This window comes from Cygnus olor, chromosome 2, assembly GCF_009769625.2.
Source record: "Cygnus olor isolate bCygOlo1 chromosome 2, bCygOlo1.pri.v2, whole genome shotgun sequence".
Taxonomy (NCBI): domain Eukaryota; kingdom Metazoa; phylum Chordata; class Aves; order Anseriformes; family Anatidae; genus Cygnus; species Cygnus olor.
The window spans coordinates 33,663,191-33,690,104 of NC_049170.1; the positions used below are offsets into that span (position 1 = coordinate 33,663,191).

A 26,914-nucleotide genomic window follows, 5' to 3' on the forward strand; every position below is an offset into this window, starting at 1 on the left:
ATTTTATACATAACACTCAAACTGTTTCAAATTATTGCAAATTAGTTAATATATTAAGTATAAGACATTAATAATTAATACTTAACTAATAGCTTTGATTAAATGAATTTTCCTTAGGTTGTCACTTTGGCATTCTTGGCAATTAAATGAGTATCTTGCATTAAACACTGGCGTTTCTTCTGTTTCTTTCCAAACTTCCTTACTGAATTCAGATAATACAAACAGTATCAAATCTCTTTCAAAAGGCAGATAACTTCTCCTAGCTTTAAACGTTGCAAGGAGAATGGAAAATGACTTATCCTCAGAAAATTCACTTCTGCTTACCTCTTGGTAATTTATTTACAGCAATAGACTTCTTCCAAAAAAAAAAAAAAAAAAAGGCATTGAAATAAAATTAAGACTTTGAATTTGCATGAGACTGCATGAAGAAACTAATGACATCTGAAAGAATATATCTGGAAAGAAGGAAGAAAATAAACAATTTAGAAACATGCAATGTGGTATTTAGAAAACATCTACAGTACAGAGTCCATGCCTGGATCTGGAAAACCTAGTTCCATACATTCTAGGATCTAAATTAAACTATCATACTTTAGATGAATTCTAGAATTCATCTGCATAGCAAAACTTAAGAGGAAATTTGGAAATATGTGGTCTGTTTCTCATCACTTGATACATACTGATAGTATAGTTTGGTACAATTCCAGTCCTTGTACTTGAAAAGCATTTTGAATGGGACTTCAAGGTGGGAGAAGAGTATTGCAGAGAGAACTCTCTAATAATTGCTTTTTCTTTTCTTCTTCTTTATTTTCTTTTTAAGATTTTAACCTTCTTTGGAAGCCTTCCAAAGAAATAAATAAATAAAAATAAAATAAAATGGATAATTGCAAATATTTATGTGATGAACACATTAAAAAGGTATGCACAATGAAAAAATAAAAGCTGATTTTCTTGTTAATTCATAATGGTTTCATTTCTGTTCTACGAATAAACGTGGAAGAAAGAGATGAAATAATTAACAAAAATATGTCAATTGCTTAAGGAAAATTTGAATGGTCTGTACAACTAAAGGAATGAATAGAGACATCTTGGTCCTACTTCTCGTCCATGTCTCACCGGTAAGTGTTCATAATCACTGATTTAGTGGAAAGTTAATAGCTTTTAAATAAGACATAATTAATTACTGAAAAAGTGTGATCTGCACAGTATGGCCCTCTTACACAAGTGCATTTATACACTCATGTTGTGCATGTGTACAGCTCACGTTTATTGGTATATTCTGTTTCTGCAGCACTCTCAGAATTGCTTGTTAACATCTGTAAGAGATTTCCTTGACCATTGTTTGGATGAGTCGATAACTAGCAAACCCAGGAATTTCTCTGTCCCAGGACAACACTACTATATGCCACGTAAACAGTATTATTGTGTTAATGCTTTCAAAGATACTTGTGTGGGAGCTAGATATCCAAGTTACTTGAAAATTGTGTCCTGTCTCTCCTTCCTTTCCTGATCCTTCACCAAACATGATTTTAGGTTGGAGCGCAAAGGATGAACAGCTCCTGTAGGAGAGTTAGACCAACCTGAATTAAATTGGGTAATAACCATTCCACCTGCTGATGACCAGAGTATTTTAATGACTTTGTATCTGAGATTAAATACAAAGTAAACAAAATGTCTTTGTGCTGAGACTTCTGACAGGATAAATGTGAGATTAACAGTTTATTTGCTTCTTCCAGCTAGTGGCTGTATTGAGAGAAGTGAAATACCTCAGATGTTGAAGCAACCCAATATTCCAGATTCTACTTTAGCTCCGTATGAGGGAAAGGAACACTTTTGCAAAGGTTTATGACTGGGGGATATGTTAGCAATGTGGGATGTATTTTTGTTTTTTTCTGCTCCCCACCCTCCCTGCCCTCTTGCAACTTGCATGTGTGTGAGCACATGCACAGCTCTAACTATCCCACTGTTTCGCTTGTTCAAAGGAAATACCACATCCTTGCCAAACAGAATCCTATCTGCAGCTTACCTTTCAGCTTACAATACTGGCCACAGACGAGTGTGAAGTACCTGGGGGCACTGCCAACCTGGTTCTTCCAGGCTGTGGATCCACTTGTCTTCCTCTAGCATGCCCTGCACCCAGCCTCCTGTTCTGTGTCGGTGAATTCAGGGGCCATAGTTTCACTTGGGTACTGTTCAAGTGTGAAAGGACCTCTCTCAAATAGTTGTCTTGCTAAGCAAAGCATATAACGTTATGTGTGGGACATACACAAGGGATTTCATCCTGTGCATGTCTTTCCTGTGAACAGTTTGTTGGAAACCTTGAACCTGTTGCTCAGCTGTACAATAGACTAATGCGGACTGCTTTGGAGGTAGAATATCCCCTGATTGAAACAGAGCTGGGAACTATTGATGACCAGCTGAAAGAAGCAGAATATGCACATGGCAGGTGGAAACCTGCTGGGAATGTATCTAATGTGAAAACATTAGGGTGTGATTTGCAGAGAGTTCAACAGCCAAAGCACAACACTAGAACCAATCCACCAGGTTATGAATGCTTGAATGGAGCATGTACTCTTTTTCAGGAATGGTAAAAAAGCAGCTCTACTATACCTGGATGACAAAGGAGAAAAAATTGCTAAAATATACAAAATGCTGCTAAATGACATCTACTAATATATGCTTCTACTAATATCTACTATCCGTCTTGTAGAGGTAATGACCAAGTGAGCTGTACTTTGATTTGGGTGTTAAATATTTGACTACTACTACTCTTATCATTTCTATGTTTTTATTTAGTCAGCTGTGTAATTACACAAGCTATGTAAAAGTTCTTTAAGACTCACATTTGAAGACAAATAGGAGAAGGGAAGAATTTCAGCAAAATTCGAAAAGTGCATTAATTGAAAAGTGCATTTTAAGTTGGTAGATTGGGAATGACTGGCAAGCTGAGATCATGGTACTGCTGCTGTCCTATTTATGTGCCCCTAAGTATGTTGTTCCCATGATCCCCATAGATAAAAATCATTTCTGCATCTGGAGAAGTCATCCAGAAACACTTTTTTTGTACTGGATATATTGTAGAATAATCTTGATTTGAAATTTCACTATTGCTTGCTTATATGATTATAATATATATATGATTAATTAAAAATATACATAAAATTTATTTATAAATGCTATGTCCAATTATAATATCCTTAAACAATGGCTTCTGTGCTACATAACTACTAGTGATACAGTAAACCTGAATCAAAGAACTTGAAAGAGATGTGAATGCAGAAGCAGGATTTTTGACTCCTTGCCCCTTTTTTGCAAAATTTTCTTGAGGGACTTGTTTTTGTTTCTATTGCAATAATTTTATGTTTGTTATCAACATTAATCTTAGTATCTAAAGAATATGCTTTAGTTCAGATTCAGATCTTATTTTGTATTATTGCCTTTATTTATACTATTGAGATTTATTTAAGAAGGAAATCAAAATAAGGGTTTCTTTTTAATGCTTAGTTAAATATAAAAAAGGTTAGTACTGGAATGCAGTACAAACGTGCAGAGGTATTCTTATAGAATGTGTAATATCAAAGCTGCTGTATTGTATGACAGCATTGTACCAGCTTTTTACCAATCTCAGTGCAAGAGATACTTCACCCTTGTACAGTTTTGCTAGTGTAAATGTGATTACAAGGAGGTTCAAGAGCCTTCTACACTACAGATACAAGAACTATTATTGTTGTTTTGTACTATACATCAACTTTATAAAATAGTATAAAAACAAGGAAGCTTACTGAATGAAGGCATACATTAACACAACCATAAAATAAAATGCTTTTTTAATTGTGAGAAGGCTTGTTTGTTTCCTCATTCAGGGAAATTTAAAGCTCTTCAAAGCAGATTCTTCCTCAGCCTCTAGGAAAAGTTACATTGATGACATTGTGATTGATGGCTTATATAACACTCTAATGCAGTCTTCAGACTTCTTTTTGGAGAACACAGAAGAAAGTTTGAAGCCAGTTCCAGTTTCTCAAGCACAAATGATCCTTAATGCCACAGATATTCAATTTAAATCTTCTCTAGATAAAGAGGCTGGTGATGGCTTTCATGACCTTTGATGAACTCCTGGGTGATATTTTCTGAATGTCTGCCCAAATGAAAAGGTTAGCAGACCACCTGAAAATAGAATATTATCAGGTTCAGTTTCTTCTCTTATGCTTGAATCCAATTAATTGTAAATGGCAAGAATTTTATTTTTAGTTACAAACTCATTTAATAACGTCTTGAAATCCCGAGCCTCATGTGTTTTCTCAGTTGCACAGTTTATAGAAGCGTAGTCCCGCTAATTTCCAAAGGATTACTCATGCTTTCACACAGTTTTGCAACTGTGAGCAGCAGAATGAAGTTGTCCTTTTTATGCAAGCCTGATTTAAATTTACTGAATATTTCTCTCTCTCTGTCTGTGCTTTGAGTTTCTATCTCAGATGTCATACTGAATTCTGTAGCCTGCACGTAATGGAAACTTAATATTTTAGGAAGATGAGTAAGGGAATATCTGCTAGACTGATAACCAGAATCATATATAGCCCATTTAGCTTTGAGTAACTTGAAAAAGATATGTAGAATCATTGAATGTCTTGAGTTGGCAGGGACCTTAAAGACCATCTACTTCCAACCCCCCTGCCATGGGCAGGGACAGCTCCCACTAGAGTAGGTTGCCCAAAGCCCGATCCAACTTGGCTTTGAACACTTCCAGGGATGGGACATCCACAGCTTTTCTGGGCAGCCTGTTCCAGTGCCACACCACTCTCTGAATAAAGAATTGTTATTAATACAGGAATCTGCAAAATTTTGTTTCTTTTACTTGTAGTCTGAAATAAGTGCTTCAGTGTTGAAAAGAAATACAGTTGCTCAAGAAAGTGTGGGATATGAATGGTTATATTAATGTAAATTTGTTTTTGGAAAGGTACTAAAAGAAAAAGGAAAGGTTAAAATATATTCTGAATGTTATGTTCTTAATTTGATCCTAGAAGTGCTTATAGTATTGATTTTTTATTTTTTTTTTTTAAGTTTTTAATATTGAATAATTTCATATTCTTTTTGTTTTTGAAATTATAGCTGCTATGTTTTAGGAAAACCAGATTAAAATATTTCTATTCTCAGGTTAACAAATTTCAAGATAATCCCAAATAAAAACAACTTTTGCAGTTTTACTTTAAGCTTATTTAATACCGATAGTTTGCTGGCATAATTAAAATCAGTGAGTAAAACTTCAGGAAGTTCCACTTCAGAAATGAGAAAAATGTAAAAGGCTACAAGCAAAGCCAGTTCACCAATGGTTATATCTCAGATTCTGAATCCAGAAAAAGGTTGTATGGGAAATCAGCCTTCTGAAGTTCTATTTACATCAAGATGTTGGTTTTCATGGGCAAGGTTAGAAATATATACACTACTTTTTGTGTGTGCGCGCTTGTGTGTAATATTTGTATTGCCATGAAGAGAGAATGGGGCAGTTTCCCTCACATCTCCCAGCTACCTCATATGGGTGTGTTTAATAAGCATTCATACGTGTACCTTTATGGCACTATCAGAAACTGAAGTATGAAATAGTTTAAATGCTTAGCTTTTGGCTTGGATTTTGAGAAGATGGATTATTTTGTGTGCTTTCTAGGTAGTGGTGATATAGGGTTGGAAACAAGCAATAAGGTCCAGAAGGCATTTCTGCATGCTAGGCCTTCCCCCTGCATCTATCTATCTGTTATAGCAGATATATATAGCCAAAGCTTGTTTGTACCAAATGTTGTTGACACTTTTATCTGTACTTTCTGTTTCAGAGCATCACTGATGATTGGACTAAAACCCAGTGGAGACAGATTAATGGGGAACAGATGGATGTAGAGCTCAGAAGGTTTGCCAAGGCAGGTTCCATAGCTGTCTGCTTGTACAATTTATCTCTGTTGGTGCCACCCCTTCCTCACTCTTCCCACCCACTTTGATATTTCAGTGGATTTGTTGCTCATGTCCTAACTGAATGTTCTGGAACATGTTTTGGTTTGGGGCTTCCCTTTAAAACTTTATTCTTCTGGCTGAGTTTCCAATCCATGCGGAGGAAGATGGTAAATCCATGCTGTCACTTTTCTGAATAGTGGAGGTGTGTGGACAAATAATGAAAGAATAATAAATGACCAGATGAAAGTCATTATTTTTAGAGACAAATGGAATTTGCAGAGGTTTATCTGCTCTACTCTTAGACATAGCTCCAGAGTAGTTGGATTAGCTTCATAGCTTCAGCAAAGACACTCATTTTTTTAAAGGGAAGGCACTTTGTTTGAAGTATTTGCAATGTGTTGTTGGTAGTAGTCTTACAGAAGAAAGTTCCAATGGGACAGGGGAAGAACGAAATAAAAATAAGAACAGAAGCACCCCAGATGATTTGGAGGACACTAAAGGAGTAGCTATAATCCACAGACAATATTAAACTTGAGTACTGAATTAAGAAAGTATTGAACCTAATGGGTATGTTTCTCCTTATTCATGTATGTATTTCACTCAGAAATATAGGTTTCATTACATGATACCAGGAGTAATATGCTGTGGTAGGGGTAATAAAAGCAAGGACAAGACTGAGATCACTGTGTTGACCTTCTGCTTTCACATCATTCACTATGGCATATATGCCAGATCATGGAATAGGGAAGATGCTGATCATTGCCACTGCTGGTCCTAGGATGATCGCTTGTGTCATGTTCATCACACTCAGGTGTACACAGAACTCTCCCTTATATCCAGAACTGCTATTCACAGAGGGTTATTAAATTTATGGATACTTTTATCTGCAGTGATATAATAAGAACATCGTTTAAGTTGTTGGAGTTGCAATGGAGTAAATGGCTCTGATCCAACTGGAATTATAAAATCATTGTGTTAATAGTTGTTATTTGTTATTTAAAGTATCATACTGGAAAGTAAATTTTCAGAGCTTTTACTTTATCTACTGACCCCAATAAAATCTTCCACAGACTTATGCTGTCCCAAACATCTGCATATGAAACAGGAAAATAGAGCTTTCTGACAAATCTCATCATTTTTTCTTAGTTATCAACAAGGTAGTTTTCTTAGTAATCAACAGTAGAAACAAAAATCTCTTTACCTTGAGGGTGGCCAAACAGAGGAACAGGCTCCCTAGAGAGGTGGTTGATGCCCCAGGCCTGTCAGTGTTCAAGAGGCATTTGGACAATGCCCTCAATAACATGGTTTAACTTTTGGTTAGTCGTGGTCAGGCAGTTATACTATGTGATCTTTCAACTAGTCTATCCTAAGGTGGCTGTTAATAACAAGTAATTATTGTAGCCATTTTTATCCTATTCCATAGGAAATATATTCTTTGGATAATAAGGTTTGTGTCTGGGATGCATGTAGAGGCTTGGAGTTAAAGGTGAAGAATCTGATATCCTTGAGGGGAATATTGGAGCAGCAAAATTCTGCAGTCAGAGAGACATGATACCAGGTCAAGAAAGTGATGGGAGTAAGTATTCAGTTAAAGAGACCCCAGTAATGGTCTTTCATAGTCTACATATCAATGCAAAAGTACACTCAAGCATGTGGTAGTGCTGCTGCTGCCAACCATTCGATGTGGAAGTGGAACAGTGATTCAGGGTTCAGACAGAGCCATCTCAAGTATTGAGAAGAGAATCTGTGGTCTCTGCTCAGACAAAAGGACCCGACTCCCTGGGGGCACTCCCTGGGGGCATACCTGGCTTGCTAAATTAGAGGTTTGTTCAGTAGGTGTCTCTCTCCCTGCTGAGTTTAAGAGCAGCACTAAGCATAAAGAGTTCTCTGTTTTGTCTGAGACAGGAAATACTTACAAGTAATAATTCATATTAAATATTTAGAAGAAAAGTAAGCAATGTGGCTAGAAACTTTCCTGGATAGCAAAGAGAAGATTTCTTGATAATGACCAGAGGAAATGAGAGGCAGAGTAAAAATGGAAAGAAAGGAAATAAATAAGCCACCTGAAGCATCAGCCTACTAGTAAATTCTTTAGGAATTAGTTTGTAGGGAGTCTGACAGAGGTTATAATTACTGTAGTTGTTTCCAGATTTTTGCAGAAATCAGCCGAATGTGGGCTGTCTTGGAATTTTCTTATGGAGAACATCACAGGAACAGAGCTCCTTTAATAAAGTCAATTGAACAGCTGCTTGAAACTCTAGATAAAAAACAAGTAAGAGCTTAATAGAAATACTATTAGTATATCATTATTAGTTGCTCCTTTGATATGCTTGGTTAGTTAAAAACTTTTTTCATGAATCTTTGTTAGTGAGTTACATTTTCTCAAGATGTTAGTCCTGTGAAATTATATGCATGCTATGTAACTGTACATATTCTAAGAAAATTCCTGTCTTGATGTAGGAGTTAATGAAATTACAGCTTTCTAAACTTACATTTCCTTAGATTTTTTTTATCATTCGATAATATGCTGTCCATGTGCAGCATTTAAAAGTGTGTTCTGTTATGATATAGAGTAATAACAAGAGAATTTATTAAACTCACCCTAGCCCTATTTCCTCTGATAAATTATTTTGATTAGTGCATTTTTTAAAGTTTTTTTTGTCTTTCTAGGTTCAGCTACAAACAATACTGAAAAGTAAATACGTGGTGTATCTCATTGAACAAATGAAAGGTTGACAAAATAAATTAAATGTGGCAGATTCTGTCATTTCCATTTGGATGGAAGTTCAATACACATGGGCTCATCTAGAAAGTATTTTCATTGACTCTGATGATATCAGAAGCCATTTGCCTGAAGATGTACATAGACTTGACAAAATCAATACAGGCTTCAGAGTAAGTAGAGTGAGTGTGTTATGTTCATTTTTGTCTTGTATTTGAATTATATAGAGTGAGCAATTAAGCAGATATTTCTAAACAATACCATGTTGACAGTTTAGTTTGAGAATTTCTTTGATAGGTTTGTTTCTAACCTATTGAGTTAATGTTATTGCAGAAAGTATACTTAGGTGTAGTCTGCATTCTGTATTATTAAAATTAAAGTATTTATTTGCCTTGTTTTCCTTTCACATGGACTGGCATGCAGATTGGCACATTATCACAAACCTCAGTAGTGGAAAAAGTTCTGTGGATGGTTCTTTCACATGACTTTAATATCTTCTTTTAGTTACTCTTTGTTAGCTTTTTAATCTCCTGGAGTTGCACAGAGATATGATACTTCTCAGTTAAGGAAATCCTTTCTGTGAAACTTCATATAATTTATGACAGTGATAGGTGAAATATAAGGTTATGATATATTGTTTATTAATGACCAAAAATGACAGCAGATCAGCCTAAGCATTTTCACTTACACAAAATATCAGGTCTTAATTGTTCATTCTGACCAAACAAAAAAAGTCACTGAACCCTTGATGAGTAAAGAGAGTAACTTGCATTATGAACATACCTATAATTCAGTCTAAATATGTCAGGGAAAATTCTGAGGTCTCACTTTTCACTACATGTGTTTCTGAAAAGCTAAGTTATGATAATGGTCATTTCATAGGTTCTACATTTAAAACTTCAAATAAATTTCTAATTGTTTAAATCTGCAGCATAAGCAATATGGGCTGCAACATGTCTAACTATACACACAAAAAAAACCTACATTCACACCTTTTGCATTAGTTGAAAACCTTGTTAAGAATGATGAAATTAGTCATAGCATTTAACATGCATGCTTTTCTTCATGATGCATATTGAAGAAGGCATGGGTCTTTCACATATAAGCGGAATTGTCATACAAGTTAATGTTTTTGGTGTAATCTGTCATTTTGTTAGAAGAGATCTAACAGTATAATCAAAGCAGTGTTTGTTTTTCTTCAATGGCTGTTCAAAGAAGAACTCAGTTGCCTGAGTTCCTTTTTCATTTTCTTCATGTTCAGTGTAAACATTGTGAAAATAAATGGTTGTGGATTTTCTTCTTTTGTCATTTAAAAAAAAAAAAAAAAGAATCTTAAGCTGGTGAGGTTCCTTCTTCCACTTCCTTTCCCCTGTGCTTTCTTTGTCCCATTATACTAAATGGTATGAAATGGAAAAATGTGAGGGGAGTTCCACCTGTTGTAACTAATTTCCTCACAATTCTGTACAGGAATGACACAACAAAAACAAAAATGTGATAGAAGTTACCACCAAGCCATAGATGTATGAAAAATTGAAGATTTGCAGCACAGGTAAAATTTCCAGTATGACCATGAGTTGGAAATACAGTTCTGGAATAGTCGGGAAATGAGGGGTGTCAAGTCATGCTTGCTTTTTGTACAGTTTTGAAATTATATGATAATATTTTTGTTGTTCGTTGCTATTTGAGGTACTGGACTTGTACAGTTTTTTGTATGATTAATTACATTTGAGGTATTATTTTGTTATTTATGAATTGCATGATGTAAAACTTTTTCAAATGTCTTAAAAATATTTTCAGTTTTTATCAAATTTATTTTCTCCCTACACACAAACTTGTAGCTGGGAGTCTTTATTTCCCACTTTCAGCAGATTTGTCATGCACAAATAATTGTGGTGTTTGTCTTATTTCCCCTGCAGATAGGCATGTAATTGAGCATTTTGAAGCTTAATACTTCTAGTGTCAATACCAGCATTTATTTTTGTGTTTGTTATTCTTTATACATGAAAATGTATCTTAGGAGTCACTTCACTCTCTCATTACAGTGGTTCATTGGGTTTTGCTTTTTCAAAAATTTCTTTTGTCTATAAATATCTGCCCTGTCAAAAAGAAATCTTCTTGTTTCTTGTTTCCTAAGGCTGGACACTTTGGAAGAGTTGAAGAGGAGTTTCCATGTAGCCAAATGTACTTTCTCAGAGACTTCTCTGGTAGCATTCTGTTCTCATAGACTTCTTGGTCTGAAGGAGTGAAAAGAGCTGTTTTGAAAATATGTAAAGTTTGCCACTTTCCAGCTGTTTCTTACAGCTGGATCCATTGTTGGTACTTAAAAGTAGACTGCATTGTTCTGTTTTACTGTTTCGTCTGATTTCCTCCTTAACTGGAAGAGAATTCTTGGTTTTAGGGTGGTTGAAGTCAAGTATCATTAAAATTTCTGTTGTCATTCAGACTTCCTCTTTGGAAAAAAGCTCTGGGTGGATATTTAGAAACCAAGCACATAGCATTTCCTCACTTCTATTTTGTTTCTTCAACAGACTTGCCAGCTACTCTTCCAATAGGAACACAGGTGGAACAGGTAAAATTCTTTGCATATTTTTGTACTTCATGTTGTCTATAGAAGGATATATTTCCAGGTAATGATGTGAGAAGATAGTATCATAGTACCTCACCTTTATTTTTGAATGTTATGTTAATTTACTTATACAAAATATTCACATTTCTGAAGTAAGGCAGTAACCATTTCCTGACAACTAGGACAGGTACAAGGTCTTCATCAAGGAGAGATTAAACCATCATTCTGAGATATTAGAAATCCTGTGCTGTCTCTTACTGGAAATTTAGCTGTGTATGATTTGAATTTGTATGGATCATAACTTTGCAGGAATTAGAAATGGAAAAGGCCGATAAGATCATCAAATCAATTCTGCTTCTGGTACTGACTGATCAAATTTCAGAAATGTTATGCATAGTGGTGATAAGTAAGACTGAGAGATCCATGGTCTTTGTTACATTGTTAATGGCTTTACTGCTGACCATTAATGTAGGCAATGTTTTTGTAGCTATCCTTGTTTTCTCCCCTTCAACAATAATCTGTTAGATTTTGTGACACTTTGAGACCAATTTGTATTAAAACACAGGCATTTTTCATTTCAGAAGCTCTATACTCTACATGCCAGATATATCTACGTGCCAGATGATACTCCTGGCCTCAGTGATGATCCAGCTATGGCCATTAATTCTCTGAGTACTAGAGCTATTGGTGTGTCTCAGGCAAAGTTTTTTTAGGAGGGATGAGACATGTAACAGAAGAACTGATATTTTCCCAGAGGATGAATTATTTGATAGGCCTGAATATTGAACCTTTTTGGACATGATCGTAGATTCTCCCATCTGCTTTACCTAACTAAATCTTAGTGACTTTTTTCATCCATTATTTGCTCTATGTTACATATAAGAAGAGCAGCTGGACAATCTTCTGTTCTACTTGTCAGGAATAGACCATGCCAGTGTGTAGACAGTGATCTTCAAAATCTATGGTCTTTGGAGAGGTGTGTTGTTACATTTAGACCTAAATCAACAACTTTTTGTGAAATAATCACTAACCATAATTAATAACAATTTCAAGACATCTCGGTTTCATATTGAGCTTAGAATTTCAGTCTCTTTGACAACTGACAATAGTGTCATTAACTCTATTCACTACTTGCTCTGTGAGCGTTTCCACCCAGCTTTTCCCATAAAAACCTCTTATATAGTAATCATGCAACAGTCAGTGTTGCCGTGTCAGGCTGTGCCACCAGAGGAATCAGAAATACTCTTCTTATTTTTTTCATTGCCATAAGTGTTCTAATGTTATCAAAATACCATTTAAAAAAAAAAAAATCTATTGTTTTTAAAACTTACAATTGAAATGCTGTTAATCACCCCACCATTTGGTGCATTTTATTTGTTACAATTGTAATGTAAAGAAACATTTTCAAGAGGATGTAGAGGAATCTACAAATACTGCCCTTGGAATGTACAGCAGAGAAAAGGGGCATGTTCCTTTCCACGAAGAGTGTGGTTGCAGTGGTCAGGTACATTGAGTTATATGAAATTTAGTTCATATTATGTATGTTATGTAATGTAATTATGTATGTTATTATGTATGTTATGTATGTAATTATGTATGTTATTATGTATGTAATGTTAATTAAATAGACACTTAGACTGGCATAAAATGTCACTTTTTAAAACAGAAACTTTAAAAAAAAATCATAACAAAAAATTACAAATATCTTTTCCAAATTTCAAAATATTGTTATCATTATTACATTGCTCAGAGCTGCCTAATAAACTAATAACTTAATAAATAATCTAGTTGCCCTTTGTGTGGAAGCTTATAAAGAAGTGTAGAGAGTTAAGTGTTTAGGAGCAATCAAAAAAGAAAAATTGTGCTGAAAGCAACAGGATGTTGAACCCATACTAATAGTTCATACTAATGAACCCTATAGTTAAATGTTATGTTCCTCATACTTCTCTCTTCTGCATTTCCATAACAATTTCAGTTCTCCTCCTCTCTAATCCTTTAAGGCACACCTCTCCAGACCTCAAGCTCTCTCACATGTCCCCTATCAGCTGAACATGGGTTTAGCTGGTTTTGAGCCTCATGTTTGCTAATTGGCCAGCCAGTATGCATACTAACTGGGTAGTGGTAGGTCAGAAAGAACAGATCAGCAGCTTCTGAGACAATAACTTATTGTTCTCACAACAGTGCTGAATGGATAAGCATTCACATTGCATAAAATTGATGTTGCATGTAGTTCTAATGATTGATTGTCTCAGCAGGGAAGCCACAGATTGAATGGGCAAATATATGCAGCTTGCCTCTTAGAGATGGTTTCTCCAAGACACAGCTACGTTTGAGTGCCTGGAGACATAGGAAAGACTGTATTGTCTGTGTTTACTCTGTCTCTGCAGAACAGAAAAACTTCAGGCTTTTATATTTGGAGCTCTAAGACAGCAGGTCTGTGTGCTTCAGTCAAATGGATATGTAAAGCAAAACAATATCTGGTATCCCAGTAATTGGGAAAGGCTCCTCAGAATTAAATCCTACTGAAGAAGCAGTGTGGAAAGAGAAAATGGGGAAAAAAAAGAAGAAAAGCAAACAAACAGAAAAACTCTCAGTTCAAGCTTGTAAAGAATGTTGATATGAAGAAAATCTTTTGTAAGGATTAAAGAGATGAGCTTCCTATTTTGTTAATATAAAACATAGCACTTATGCTATGTGAGTAGATTTATGCTTTTTTTTTTTTTTTTTCAAAGATAGAGTTTTGGTTGCAACACCTTGGTGAAACTGTATGCAAAAACAGTGCGTCTCTTCGTCAGGAAGGTGATAGTGGCCTATGAAGAAAAGCAGAGAGAACTTCTTGACTACTCAGGCTAGGTTACACTTACCTGTTCAAAAATCTGGTGGGTTTGAGATGTAGAAATGGCATTCACTAGGCTGGAAGAGGGTTTGGAATCAGCTCTGAAGGATTACCATGAGAAATAAGTATTGATATCTTCTTTTTGCTTAATTCAGGGAAAATTAACACAGTGTGAAAATGGTCTCATAAAAAGATATTAGTGGCATATTTAATAATTTTAGTCTTATAGTAAATTAACTGCTACTAGCATCTACGGGGAGGGGAAAAAAAAAAAGAAAGAAAGAAAAAGAAATAGGCCTTTTGCTTCCGTTTTTGTTATCTCATGGGCCTTTTGAGTACATCTTGGTTACTGGGTTTTCCATGGGACCATTCGGAACTGAGATGAAAGGTAAAAGCAAAGACTACCAGAGTTCATCCATGTTAGTGTAGCAAGAACAAAGTATGAAAGCAGTATAGATATAAGTATTAAACCCATGTATTTGTTTAAGGAAGCAGAAATTGTTGTCTTTCTTTGAGTCAAACCAAACAGTTTACTTCTAATATTATTTATTTTAGTCCCGCTTCAGAAGAATAGCTTCTGCTGTTTGAATTTTGTTTCACCTTTGCTTACCTCTGCTTCCTTTGAATACTTAAGTAGTCTGGTTTTCTTTTCCAACTTAGAAAATCTGCCACATTGGAAATACAAATCGGAAAGACACCTGTAAGGAGAGGAAAATCTGATAGAGGTATCTAAAATTATCCCTATAATAGAGGAGATGGACAAAGATTCATCTTTTGTTCAGTGTCTCTAATATAAATGTAAATAGGCACTACCTGAAACTATTAGGCAGCAGTTTTTGTTGTTTTGTTTTTTTTAAAGAAACACCTTCACACAGTGTGCAGTTTAAAATACAGAACAGTTGGCTACAGAATGACACAAGTATAAAAAAGGGTCAAATAAAGGGTTAGTCATATTTCAGTTCAGTTCATGGCTATTAAATATGATGATAAAATTGGTAGAGCGGTTTGTGGGGTGTGTTTTTTTTCCACTGGTTTGAGTTTGGACAGTTTTTGTTTGTTTTTGTATGTGTTTGTTTTGTTTTTGTTGTTGTTTTGTTTTAGTAAATCCTGTCTGATGTGTCTGTGGTATATTATGGCATATATTCCCAGGATATCCATCTCCTGGGCTTGCTTTTTTTATGTTTCTTTTCAAAAATAATTTCTGCTAGCTTCTATGAAAGACAAAGGGTGATCCACAATGAACCTTTGTGTGATGCAGCAAGGCTATGTTTCTGTGGTTGCTGCTGGTTCTGTGACTTCAAGCAGAGCACAGCACTGTCTCACATTGTCTCTGCTTCCTGACTGGATGTAGTCTGAGCTGGGGACTGTAGGACTTGTTCTGTTTTAAAAAAGGTGGGCAAGGAATGATAATCTGGACCTCCGTGCAGATGACATCTTCCTGCCATAAAGAAATGGAACTCTGGTGTGTTTAAAACAAACAAACAAAAAACAGATACCTTTTGGAATACTAGACAATTTCATTCTAAGTGTCGCTACTGATACATCCTTTATAATTGCATTGGTACTTCCATCATGATATGATACAGAAAAATAAGAAGCCCAATGAAATTATCTGCTGGTTTTATTTTTGTAAGCATTTTCAAAATCTTTTAGGATTTAGACTAGGATTCTTAAGTAACTAATTTTCTGTAACTTGGTCCTGACAGGAGCTTGGGTATACTTTGAATTCAATTGCATCTCAGCAGAACTTCTGTTGGTGGTGGCAGTACAAGTAAAGATGATTCAGAATGCAATTAGGGACAAGAAAAAGTATTTTTTCACTGCTTTTTTTTCTTTTGTCCTTTACAGACCATGAATATTGAATCAGTAAAATCTTGCAAATTTCATCTGAAGTCTTTTGTAAATGCATTAAGGGAGTAGAGAGAATAACATTAAATCACTCGTGTAATATACTACGTCAACATAACTTCCTCTTCAAGATGTAGTAATAAATGAGTAACCTCCTGGCCCTACAGGAATGCAATTAAAGTTTTGCTGTTGAAATTCTGGTCTTGTTCAAGTCCCGCCATGTGAAATCATAGCACAGTATGGGCCAGAAATTTGTTGGGGTTCATTTTTTCAAGAAGTCTCAGGTTCCAGGGTTTTCCAGTGTTTTTGAGACAGGCCTTTTGTTTCCACTGTACCACATCATTCTCCTTCCTCTGTTTCTTTTCTGCAGTGCTGTCTCCTGGCCTTTTCAAGACCACCTCATCCCTGTCAGTCTCAGTCCTGTTTTATTGGCAGGCTCAGAGAGTTTATGGACTTGTGCTCTACACTTACTTTCATCTTCAGTTCTGGCAGCTGCCTTGGCTGTATTGAGTGAGTGTACCTCTGTCCTGTACCATGTGAAGAACTGACCTCATTATATTTTCCTCAGAGAAGCAGCCATCAGAATTTTCCTTTTTTACTCTTGTTCTTTGCATTTATAATGCATGTTTTAAAAGTTAGTTCCTTCTATATACATATTTCAGCTGTAGGCACTCTTTGTTGCCCTAACTGTACAAACTTTTCTATCCAAATTATATGCTGGACAGTAGAAAGACAGGTTACTAAAAGCCGGTGCCCACCAGAGAATTGCCACTATGCTTCCTCTGCTAGCATAAACTTTCCTAAGCGTTTGCTTTTGGCCCTTGTGAGACATGATCTGGGGAAAGATGAACCTTTGTCATCTGATGACTGGTTTTGTATTATGCACTTGTTTACATCTAATCCACCAGTAAATATATGTATGTATATATATATATGTAAAGGTAACAAAGATTTTCTTTAGGCAAAACATTACACTGAAATCATCAGTTAGAACATTTATCACTGTGAACCCAGGATATGCATATGCCTGTGAGCACTAAAATATACATACACACACAAGAATGTTTGCTGTCTAGTGGTAGGGATAGATTCCATAGATGGGAATCCTTACAGCTGGTTTAACCTAGTAAATTAACTACTTGTGTAAGTGCCTAGCTATCACATTCTGCCATTAGCATAGGTATGCCTACACAGATGTTTTGTGACTACCAGTTCCAAGTGAAGCTGTACACTTTCCTAGTAAGCTACTGAATGTGTGATTGGCGAGAAGCTGTGAAAAGTATGGTACACAGCAAACAATTTCATATGCTTTTGGACACTGCGGGACAGCCTGTTATCTCTTTCTTAAAGTACATATTTATGCCTTATATCTTAATGCCAGTCTCTCAAGGAAAAAAGTTCAGATTTTAAAAGATCTGACTATGTTTTGCATGTTGCATTCAGTGAGTTAATATCAAAATGGTGTTCTGGGACTGAATTAATGATGCCAATTTATTCCTACAAAGTGTTGGAGCTGTGCTTTAAACTATGTGACGATGGTCTTTGAGCTTGCTTAAAAAGAAGTTGTAACTTGCCTTGTTACTTGAAATCTATGCTCTTGCCTTACTTTTCACTGATTTAACCAAGACTTGAGAACAATCTGATTCACTGAATTGATTTCTCAACATATTGAAGTTCAATAGGGCAAGCTGCAAGGCATTGTCAGGCTGTCTGGAGAGGCGTGAGTATAGACTTGATATCTGGGATTGCTTTTCTGAGCAGTAAACCCCTTTGATTTTTAAAAGATAGAAACCTAGGGCAGAACTGGGCCTCACATTGGTGCTTCTGTGAGCAAGCTAAAATGGACGCTACTTTCTTATCTATTAAAATAGACCAACATTTTGGTACTTGTATTATTTTTGCTTTACCTATGACACCATACTCCTTCGTGCTTTCACAGTAGAAAGACACAGAAGTCTGCTAAAGTTGGAAAGCTGTTTGCTCAGGCACATCTCCTCTCACCAACCAAACATCCAGCTTCAGATGGCAGGGCTGGGCGGCAGCAGCAATTAGCTTTCTTGTTCTTTGGACCTAAATTTATAACAAGCAGGAAGCAACGTCTGCTTATAAGGAGGAGGTGAATTCATCTGCCTCTGTAAAGACAGTCGCTAGAGAGGTTTCCATCAGTCCTCTCTTTATCCCAAGCAAGGTGGGGCAAAGCTCTGCTCCTAGCAAAAGGATTGCTTTTTCTTCAAATGCTCTTGTACTCATTTTCTGAGGTGAAATCTTCCTAATCCAGACGACCTTAATGTCGTGAACCTTGGGGGATCTTTCCCCAGCTGTAACAGGGTGCGAGAGACAGCAACATAGATGTAGCAGTAGCTGGGCTCTGAAGGATGCAGCTAGCATGCAGCATTGCTACGGCATTCTGAGTAAGGCCAGTTGTAAACTGGTCTTATAAGACCCTAAAGTTGTGTCTTAGCAAAGATTGGAGGGACAATATCTTTCCCCACAAGTGCTTTTAGTGAATTATATCATTAGAGTTGTATTTTTGTTCCAGAAGTTTGAACTAATGGTTAAATTAAGCGGAGAAAAAAAAAATAAAAAATAAAAAAGGAAGAAACAAACAAACACTGGAACCTCCAAAGGCAAACACAACCTTGTATAAGAGCATTAAACAACCCCCAAAATCCAAGTCCTTTAAAAAAAAAAAAAAAAATGGCCATTTCAGCAATGGCAGGGTGTAGCATCTGACTTCCAGACCCTGCACAGCTCCTGGCAATATCTTTTGGACCTTCACGGCAAGTGACACTGCAGCAGACTGCCTGCTTGAAGTATCCCTAGTACCTGTCTTGCAAGCCCTGCATTTCTCAGCTGCCTCCTTTGTGTACAGCAATGTTACTGAATGATAACAATCAACGGTTCCTAATTAGCTCTTTTTGCTTTAAAGTAAGGTCCTTGTTAGCTTTGACTGACACTCTTAATTGTGACTCTCTCGAGCTCTGTTTTTAAAAATGTTTGCACACATCAGTCATTTGATTTAAGTGACTTATTCTTACCATGTTTAAGTACTAATCTGTGTATCTGGATTATGGGGTTTGTTTTCTTCCTTAGACCCTGTGCCATGGTTGTCCCTGACATTGAACTGATCTGTGAAATTTTGTTGGTTGTTGAAGGGTTTATTGATGTGTGCTTGTTAGCCAGCAAGTTTAGCACCTTGTATACTCTCTGCAGGGAACTGTTCTCTAAACAGGTGAGGGTCTCTTTGGGCTTCTGGGTTTGCTACGTGTTAATTAACACATATTCACTTGGAAACAGTGCAGCTGGACATTGTATAATAATTGTTGTGGTTTTTTTATTTTATTTTAATTATATGGTCTTTTTATTTTTAAGAAACTTTAAATCACATGCCCATCCCTACTTTATCATCAGATATGAATTTATAATAAAGTGCCCTTTTCTCTGATCTTGGTACATTTGTAATGCATTAATTTCATGTTTAAAAATTTGTAAATTGCTGCCTAGTACCTGGGACGGCTGAACTAAATTGTGTTGTTGTTTTTGTATTAGAAAAAAAAAAAAATACCTCTTGGAGAAGAGAAAAACTTTAAAGCAGGGTAGGAATTATTATGAATAACAATTTATTCTGTTTGGGTGAATGTTTGTTTAAACTTTTGCCAGTGAATACAGTGGAGGATTGTTTAAAAAAAAAAAAAAAAAAGAAAAAAAAGAAAAGAAAAGAAAGCAGTGCTAAGTAATTATTATCCTAGGAAGAATTTATATTCAGAATAGCTATCCTAAAAATCTACGTTTTTTTAAGCCCTTCCCTCACCATATGTTTCTAAGCTGTTTTTAGGCTGAATAGCTACCTGTGTCTCTTGTCCTTTAATTTTGGTGTTTGATGTAAAATATGTTGCTAGTCTACCCAGTCTTATCTTTTGGAAACAGAAAAGTACTGTTAACATCAGGTCAAATTAGATGTTTGGCAGCAATTTTTCTGCTTGCCTTGTTTCATCATGGAGGCATAGTACTATTGAATACAATACTTTAAAATATAGTGGAAGATATATGAGGATGTAGTTAAATACAGCCTGTGAGTAACTGCTGCGAATGACTAATATAAAGGACAGCTTCCCAAGAAAACTTGGTATTTGACATCATTTCTTCATAGTTCCTACCCACAGCTTACCCCTGTGATAGAAAAATAACAGACATCGAAGTGACCTGAACCCAAGGATTAATAAGTTATTGAGTTTTTTAGAGTGCACCCTGACATTTTAAACTTGAGCCAAGTAAATGCTCAATCTGCGAGAAGAGGAAGGAGACATATTGCATCTGCGCTGGAAGAACAGTGTGGGGCCTCCTTCTGAAATCCATCCCTCCAGAGGAGTCAGCTCCTTCTGGTTGTAAATGATGTCTATTAGTGTGAGATTGTCACTGGAGGAATCAAGGTGGAAATGGATCCAAAAGTTCATGACATCACATTCTCAAAGTATCATGCTGGACATTTTACTTCTGGTGCAAATCTGGTGCCATGTAAAGATAGATGGGATATTAACAATTTGATAGATATACATATTTCACCCCTTTTATGCTTTTACTTTGCTAGACTTCCAACACTGGCATAAAAACACTGCAAGGCTACAGCATAAACAGGGAACAAAAAGGAACAAAAAAAAAAAAACCTTTAAACTTAGTGTTTTCTTATACATTAACACTTGGTTTATTTTCCTGTACTAACAAAATTCATTAAAATATTTTCCCAGGACCACTGTGACTGGGGACTTCATGCTATCAAATCAGTTCTGGTAGCTGCTGGCTTACTGAAATGGAGAAACAAGAACAGACCTGAGGATCAGGTACAACCTTCATTTAAAAGCTTACAGGAGTAGGAGCTGTTCCTGGTGTTCTCTCTTTGAATAAAACCAGAATCCTAAAAAGAGAAGGGTTTAACGCTCTTGTGATCTGTGGCTTCCCATCCTTTTCCAGGTGCTTATGTGAGCCTTAAGAGACTTCAATTTGCTTAAAATAGTGACAGATGATATCCCAATTTTCATGGGCCTGATCAGTGACCTGTTTCCAGCTCTGGATGTTCCAGGGATAAGGAACCTGTAATTTGAACAGATGGTTAAACAATTTACCCTGGAGCTTGACTTGTAGCCTGAAAAGAGCTTTATTCTCCAAGTAAAAGAATTCATTGCCTTTAATTATTCCCCTTAAGAGTTTCAATCAAAATAATTGCAAATGGGTTGTATTAGACATGAAGGTTATTTTTGAGTATGTTACACTATTGATAAGGCATCCTCAAATTCTCAGTATTTCAAAGGCATTTTGTCATGGCAGTACAGGAACTCAGTATGATAAATATATCCATAAGGAAAATATATCTTTTCAAAAAGGCTGTCTGCACTGACAAGCATGTTTGTTTACAGCACCAAGTTCTTGTACACAGTAGCTTAGCAAATGTTGGTGACTATTTATAGGGGGGAAGGAAGAAAAAAAAGAAAAAGAAAAAACATAAATATGAAGATATAGATTTGGAGTGTGTGATTACCTGTGGTTTTTTTCATGTGTGTTCTGCTATTTCTGTATAATACAATGCATAATTAAGAGTAAGAACTCTATGCTTACTGAAAACATGCATGTGATTTTATACTCACAAGTATTACTCATCTATAAGCTAAACTGAAACGCTAATTTTAATTTAAATTACAGACGAGTTGAAAAGGTGAAACTCAGAGATATTGAAACACTGTTTTGGTACAGACCAAATAAACTGTGGTTATTTGGACTACTAAGGAAATACTTTCCCACTGTCCTTCAAACACCGTCTACATCTGAGGTGTACAATAACACACTGCTATCCTTTATTAGGCTTTTTTGGAAACTGTAATAACCAAGCAGGTTAAATGTGACTGTCCTCAGGATTTATAAGGGACTTTCTGCTCCAGTCTATATTGTTCCTTTATCCTGACAACAGGGACAAAAGACAATAAGCTATACCTTGGATTATTGTGAACTTTCCAATCAGTCTTCTTTAGGGTGTTCTGATTTCTGCTAACTGGGCGAATCAGATAACCACTGAGGAACATGAACTCACTCCTATTATACTTCAGAAAGTCAGTGTGGATGCGCTTCACTAAGACAGAAATTTATAAGCAGCCAGACTCTTTCCATTCTGCTTCTCACAGAACTAATTCTTTGGAAGAAATATTACTTTAGTGGGCTGATATTATATTTTACCAAATTATACGTACACAACTGTTCTAACTTTGGAATGCACTCTTCTGAAGTGATCCTTTAAAGTGATGGCAAATTTGTGGTAACTCTTCTGTATCCCTGGTTTGGCACAATATTGGAGTGTATAGGTGTATAGCAAAATGATAAGATTTGTTCTCACTCATTGAAGTAACTACGTTTATTAAAAAAAAAAAAAAAGAAAAAAAAAAGCCAGTTCTCTTCCCATTTTGTGGAAGGCAAATGATGTTGCTTGATGCAACATCGCTACAGCAGAGATAAGTGCTGAGAAGGTCTAAGTTCCTATTTCCTGTTAAAGGGAATAGGAAGGAGACGAGAGAGAACTTTTGTGCATACTTCCCTCTCTTTGTTAAGAGGACAACAGGAGAGCAAAGGGTCTCACTGTATCCCTCCTGTGTGGTAGGCTGTTCAGCTGGAAGAGCAACAGGCAGTGTGTCACTCCATGTTTGCTGCTGGAAATGCAGGGACTGGAAAGAGCAAGGTACCTGCCGACCTACACAGTGGGTTTTTGATTTCACATTGCAAAGAAATTGCCTTGGTTCTTGCAGAAAACATTCTGTGGGATCATGATCTTTGTTTTAGGCTGTTGTATGGTAACATGCTGTTCAGGCCATCCAGTCAGCCACGTGGTGTGCAATGGCAAAACTCAAATGTACAATTTGCTCATAACATTTTATATGTTGTTTGCAAATACCAAAGGAAAATTAATAGTGGCAGCAAGTAATGAGCATGCTATTTGACAGATAGACTAAGTAATACATTGTTCTGGAAGGAGAAGCAGGATGATTTAATTAGACTTCTAGACAGAAATAGTGGAATATTTTGACACAACACTAGACAAGTATTTCTTATAGTGCCTATTTCTTATAATGCCTATTCTATAATGCCTATTTCTTATAATGCCTATTCCTGTTACAAAATTTTGGCCGGTATGAGGTTTTCTTCACTTTTCAACATTTTCTATTAGAGAAGATAGACTGTGGAGTGCAGCTGTATCAGAATGGGATTCTCCCTTGCTGTCATGGAATCACAGAATCATTCTGGTTGGAAAAGACCTCTGAAATCACCTGGTTCAACCTTTAATCTAGTACTGACAAGTCCACCACTAAACCATGCTACTAAGTTCTACATCTACGTGTTTAGACTTAATGGAAATCAGGTTTAATGTCATTAGGCTTAATGGAAATTTGGGGCTAAACTAGCACAGAGGCATGAGTAAATGAAGGTGAACAGTTGACCGAGTGTAGGCATTTGCAGTCAGATACCCAGTTTAGAAAGGAACGCAAAAATTCCTACTGTGTCAAAATTAACACTAATGCGCAGCCTCTCCATCTCCTTTAGGTGCTGAAAACTGCATTACACCTACGTGAACACGCAACAAAAGTCCATTTGGAATGGCCTCAACCCAAAAGCTCTGACAGCTGATGAACTGTCTGGTTTTATACACAGTGCAACACAAGAGTAAAAAGATCACAGAATCACAGAATTGAAGGGGTTGGAAGGGACCTCGAAAGATCATCGGGTCCAACCCCCCTGCCAAAGCAGGTTCCTTAGAGCAGGCTGCCCAGGTAGGCGTCCAAAGAGGCCTTGAATATCTCCAGAGGAGGAGACTCCACAACCTCCCTGGGCAAATGGCACATGTCCTTCTTATTAGGACCTGTTCCTAGAAACATAGTTCTCTATCAAAAATAGGCAATGCCAGAATTCAAGAAGGTGTTAGAGACTGAATTATTGTGTTGGCTTTTTTTCTGTGTTTTAATGCAATATGATGTGAATGCAGAGCACTGGTAATTGTGGAAAGACTGGAGACAGGACAGGATGCTAGTAGACAGAAAAGTACTAAACTGAATGATGCTGATTCAGCTGCCAAAGAGGGTGAGTTATTTTCTCTCCAGACCCATGAAGCCTTCTGTATCTCACCAATATTATTAAGACTAATGACATACTCTCCTGTAGCCAAAACAGAGATAGGTCCTTATTATATAAAATTGTCCTGGTTTCAGTTAGGATAGAGTTAATTTTCCTCCTAGTAGCTGGTAGGGTGCTATGTTTTGGATCAGGATGAGAAGAGTGTTGATAACACCCTGATGTTTTAATTGTTGTAGAGCAGTGCTTACGCTAAGCCAAGGACTTTTCAGCTTCTCGCTCTGTCCTGCCAGCGGGCAGGCTGGGGGGTGCAGCAGGAGCTGGGAGGGGACAGACCCTGGACAGCTGACCCAAACTGGCCAAAGGTGTATTCCATACCATCTGACACCACGCTAAACAATGTATAGGGGTGGCTAGCCAGGGTGGGGGGCCGGCTGCTCAGGGATAGGCTGGGCATCGGTCAGCGGGTGGTGAGCAATTGCATTGTGCATCACTTGTTTCGTATACATTATTAGTAGTAGTACTATTATCATTATTATTATTATTATTTTCCTGTCTTAATAAACTGTCTTTATCTCAACTCAGAGGCTTCACTTTCCCGTTTTTCTCCCCCATCCCAGAGAGGGAGGGGGGAGGGTGAGCAAACGGCTGTGTGGTGTTTAGCTGCTGGCTGGATTAAACCACAACAAAAATGCAGTTATTCTGCTGTATCAAGAGTTCACTGAAAATATTTTTTATTTTACTATGAATAACCATTTACTAAGCAAAGCATGGTTTTCTTATGCTACACAAACTTCTTGTTTCAGTGATGCATTAGGAATCCTGAAGTTCTAATTGCTGTACGGTGCTATTATTCAAGCACTAAAGTGATGAGATTTTGTTGAAATACAATTTATAGTGGAAATTATATTCTGCTGTCTTTTCTTCTGAGAGAGCAAACTAATATTAACCATGAGGGGTCAAAATGGTTAGTTTTGGATGGGGATGTAAATTCCATGTGGATTGAGTCACTCAATACTGTTATAGATGATAACAAGGTGAGCAACTGGGAAGCAAGTGCACTAGATTCTTCTCTACCTGTTTTCCCCTTTATTTTTCTGAGGACAGCTTTTCCTTCCATTCCTTTCATTTCTTTTGGTTTTCACTATTAGTAAGTGATGCTTTGGCATCTGAGTAATACATTGCTTGCCTCTATGTACAACAAAAAGTCTTGAAGTTTCCTACATATACTGTAAGGCTCATTGTGCCTCCTAGTGTATAAATTGATGTAATTCAAGTTGTCAATCATAAGATTATTGAAACCAGCATTTGGGAAACCTTCCAGTAAAACAGATGTGAGATTTCATGGATTAAGTCCTCACATCACTGTAGCAAGGAAGGCTAGCATTAGGAAATCCAAGTCAGTTTAAGAACTAACAGTAGTATCTAGACTTTTTATTCTCTTCTCATTAGTTACACAGTGAAACCAATTTTGTTGTATGGTCAAAATGCTGCAATGTAATTAAATCCAAATCTAAAATCTAAATGTAACTTTCGAATGATGATTGTAGTTTGGTCCATTCTGTTAAGTTTTCCTCTTTTAAGAACTTAAGCCCATCTCCATGTGGTGACCTTCTCAGGTTACTCTGAAAGGTGCCTGTCTGGGGCTATCTGCATAGCCTGACTTTAGCTAATGAACAGAAAGTGTCATTTCCAAGGGAAGTTTTGGAGCACCCAAATTTAGGCTCCTCCTCTCAATCATTTTCTGTTTCTTTTTATTGACATTGAGAAAGATTTAGCTTCTCCTGCTTTTAACAGCCTTCAGGAGTACTCTCATTGGTGAAGCAGGCTAGTCTTCTTTGTTTTTTGAATTGTTTAAACTGTGAAAAAACACAAGATCAAGTAAAACCTTTTGAACTTGTTCTCCTCTGTGTTTCTGAAGCAAAAACCATAGCCGTGTTTGAACAAACTTTATTTAGCTGCATTTGAGATGTACTGATTCTTTCCAGGTTCTGACCCTTACAAGCAATGAACGTGTGCTGGAGACTCCATCAATGCAGCTACTGTTTGAGGTGCACCATTTAAAAGCTGCAGCCACAGCTACAGGATCCAGAGCTGGCCTCCTCTGTCTGAACACAAGGACCTGGGCTGGAATCCGTGAGTATTTGATGACATTAATTAACATTTTTAAGATACATCCTGAAGATTAATGGGAGTAGACGCTATTATTATTTTACTATGATAATAGGGGGGATGAATTAGTTGATGGGTTATGTAAGTTGTTAAATACAGTTTGGAAGATTTCAGCATAAGTTAAGTGTTTTATTTTTCCCTCTTATCCTGAGTGCTCAGTAAGTAAATAAATTGGCTAGTGTTTCCTGTCTCTTTTAATAGTTGCAATCTTTGATACTGTTAAGGACATTTTGGTTTACATTGGCTTGGTTTTCTTTACCTCCTACCGCTTTTGATTGCAGTACTACTCTTTTGACTTTTTGTATGTGTGTTTTATTCAAATTAATCACAACAACAATTTTTTTAAAGAACATGGGTCTCCATGTATAAAAGGGAATTTAGTTGTTAAAAGCACAATACATTAATTTAAGCAGTCCAGCGTGATCTTTTCCTTTTGTCTTTTGTTGAGCTAAACCAAAACAGTTGTACAAATTTTAGTAAAAAGGGAGTTGAATGTTTTCAATCAGTGTTTTTATTTTCAAGCAGCATTACTGCAGTTTCATGACAAAATTTGATTTTTCAGCACTCCAATACGTCATCAACGTATCATCAATTTTAGTTCTAGCCATCCATTTTTAGAGTAGTGTGTCAGGATAACTGGAGAAGCCTTCAGTGCACACGTTTCCCAGAGAAGTCTTGTCAGCAGGAGAATTTAATTAAACAGCTTGAGTTGCTTCAAGCTGCCCACCTA

General features: G+C 36.5%; 1 protein-coding gene and 1 long non-coding RNA gene across 3 annotated transcripts in view; both read left to right on the forward strand.

Annotated features, from left to right (window-relative positions):
* Positions 1–1,014: 1,014 nt before the first annotated feature.
* On the forward strand, positions 1,015–16,050 carry LOC121065315. 2 transcript variants are annotated; one of them, XR_005816987.1, is made up of 6 exons: positions 1,015–1,118; positions 7,361–7,513; positions 8,608–8,832; positions 10,127–10,208; positions 11,102–11,228; positions 15,910–16,050. It is a non-coding gene; the product is annotated as an uncharacterized LOC121065315 (long non-coding RNA). The 2 variants fall into 2 exon arrangements; XR_005816988.1 differs by having other exon boundaries at positions 11,188–11,228.
* A 235-nt stretch (positions 16,051–16,285) lies between these two features.
* Positions 16,286–26,914, forward strand: part of DNAH11 (dynein axonemal heavy chain 11) — a 95,178-nt gene continuing 84,549 nt past the window's right edge. The window contains 9 exon segments of the mRNA XM_040550406.1: positions 16,286–16,419; positions 19,003–19,141; positions 20,655–20,747; positions 20,878–21,072; positions 22,550–22,650; positions 23,488–23,625; positions 24,902–25,049; positions 26,001–26,124; positions 26,127–26,152. Of these exon segments, the coding sequence (XP_040406340.1) occupies positions 16,358–16,419; positions 19,003–19,141; positions 20,655–20,747; positions 20,878–21,072; positions 22,550–22,650; positions 23,488–23,625; positions 24,902–25,049; positions 26,001–26,124; positions 26,127–26,152 (1,026 nt within the window). The 5' untranslated portion in view covers positions 16,286–16,357.